Here is a 1751-nt window from a genome sequence, read left to right as displayed (position 1 = left end):
TGTCTTAAAATTAAAAAAACAAAGAAGCTTTACCTTCAAAAACAGTCCAGGTCTCTTTCTTTTTCCCAAAGGAGGGACCTTCAGAATCTTTGAGGGTAATCACTATAAGGCAAAAAAGAAACAGCATGGCATGAAGTCGAGCAGCTCCCAGACCTGCCCACATTATAAATAGAACTCTTCATTTTATAAAGCAATTTTCACCAAACCACAATTACTTGTCACAATTCACAGATTCGACAACTTTCACAAAACAGATGATAAACCTTCATACTCAAAAGCAGACGTTAGTTGTCCGTGTTTAATGGTCAGCAAACGGCAACGTCAGGCTTTAACCAAGTTCCAATAAAAGCCTCAATTGCCTCATATTCCTGTCATATAAAGATTCCTCAGCAAGAATTCCAGGAACCAAAATATGGTTTATTTTACTAGTTTCATGGGAGTATTTCTAAAGTGAGTTTACTTGCCCCATTATTCCTAGTTAGAAGAGCCTACAATCATCTTAAGACTTCGCAAACTGTCTTGCATGTTAAAGGAGTTATGACGCTGTGCTCCTTGGAACCTCAGCATCTCCCTTAGTTAACTGAACAGTTTGTGGTGAAGGAGCCTGGACTTACAGGGAGAGCATAGCATGAACATTTTTGATATTATTGATATTATTTCTTATATTATTCTGTCTTTCTCCAGTCAGTGTTTAATCACTGACTTTACAGTGCCTGATTTTAAATGGGCATGGAAACACAGAATTGAACTAAACTATACAAGGATGTTTGTAAACATGGAATGTTTTTTATTCAGAGCAGAAAAAAATCACAAGTTAAAAAATATATAAAACATATCCTGAAAAACAAAGTAAAATATCAGAGAATGAGAGTGCTATCCAATAGAACTTTAAGTAATGACAGAAAGGTTTTATACCTGCACTACCCAATCTGAGAGTCAGTATGCAAATATGACTATTGGGTACTTGAAATGTGGCAAGAGTAAGAAAATTAAATTGTAATTTACTTAATTTTAATAAATTTAAATGTATATCACTAAATATGGTTAGTGGCTATCTTACTGAACAACTCAAAACAAGAGAATCTAGGATCTGAATAAAGGGCCAAAGGTAGTTAAAATGGAGATGAAGACTAAATGTTGGACACACAGTAAAGAAAGGCAAGGAACATGATGAACATGACCTGGACCTCTATTTATTACCTCTCCCACAAGCATTTGCCCATTGTCATGCATTTTTATTAAACATTGTTCTTTTGGTCTCTCTAGGGTCTACTGAATATATTCTATTATGCTATCATCCAGATTACTAATCTCTTCTTTATCTGTGCAATTAAAGACATCTATCATACTCAATTGAATTTATCATGTCGAGATTATACATTTGTTTTTATATATTCTAGTTTTCTAATGTCTCCAGAAGCAGCCCTGGTGTCATACTGGGTTAGGAATCGGGATGCAAAGTCAACAATTCCAACCTACCAGCTTCTCTAGGGGAGAAGCATGACCTTGGTGTTACCACACAGGTTACAGTTCTCAGAAACCTGCCGAGGGAGTTCTGCTCTGCCATAGCAGGCCAAATGAGGAATCAGAAGTAACCCCAAAGGAGTGAATCCGGTTTGTCTGGTTTTATGTCCCCAGCCAATAACGTAATCTCTTGGTCATATTTGTCATATTATTTCAATGGTCGTGTCTCTTAACTTTCACAGCTACATCATCCATTTTTTGTTGTTGTTTAATGCTTTTTTAAAATT

The 1751-nt window shown here is 35.9% G+C and overlaps 1 protein-coding gene across 1 annotated transcript in view; it reads right to left on the bottom strand.

Moving 5' to 3' along the window:
• The window catches only part of VSTM4 (V-set and transmembrane domain containing 4), a 152637-nt gene that overhangs the window by 92039 nt on the left and 58847 nt on the right, over positions 1 to 1751 (bottom strand). Inside the window, exon 3 of the mRNA XM_004716254.2 lies at positions 34 to 102. Within this exon, the coding sequence (XP_004716311.1) occupies positions 34 to 102 (69 nt within the window). The remainder of the gene's footprint in view (positions 1 to 33; positions 103 to 1751) is intronic.

The sequence above is a fragment of the Echinops telfairi genome, unplaced genomic scaffold (assembly GCF_000313985.2).
Source record: "Echinops telfairi isolate 266 unplaced genomic scaffold, ASM31398v2 ScPeMD7_7465;HRSCAF=8503, whole genome shotgun sequence".
Taxonomy (NCBI): Eukaryota; Metazoa; Chordata; class Mammalia; order Afrosoricida; family Tenrecidae; genus Echinops; species Echinops telfairi.
The sequence above is the reverse complement of the archived record's forward strand: the minus strand, read 5'-3'. Positions and strand labels throughout refer to the sequence as shown.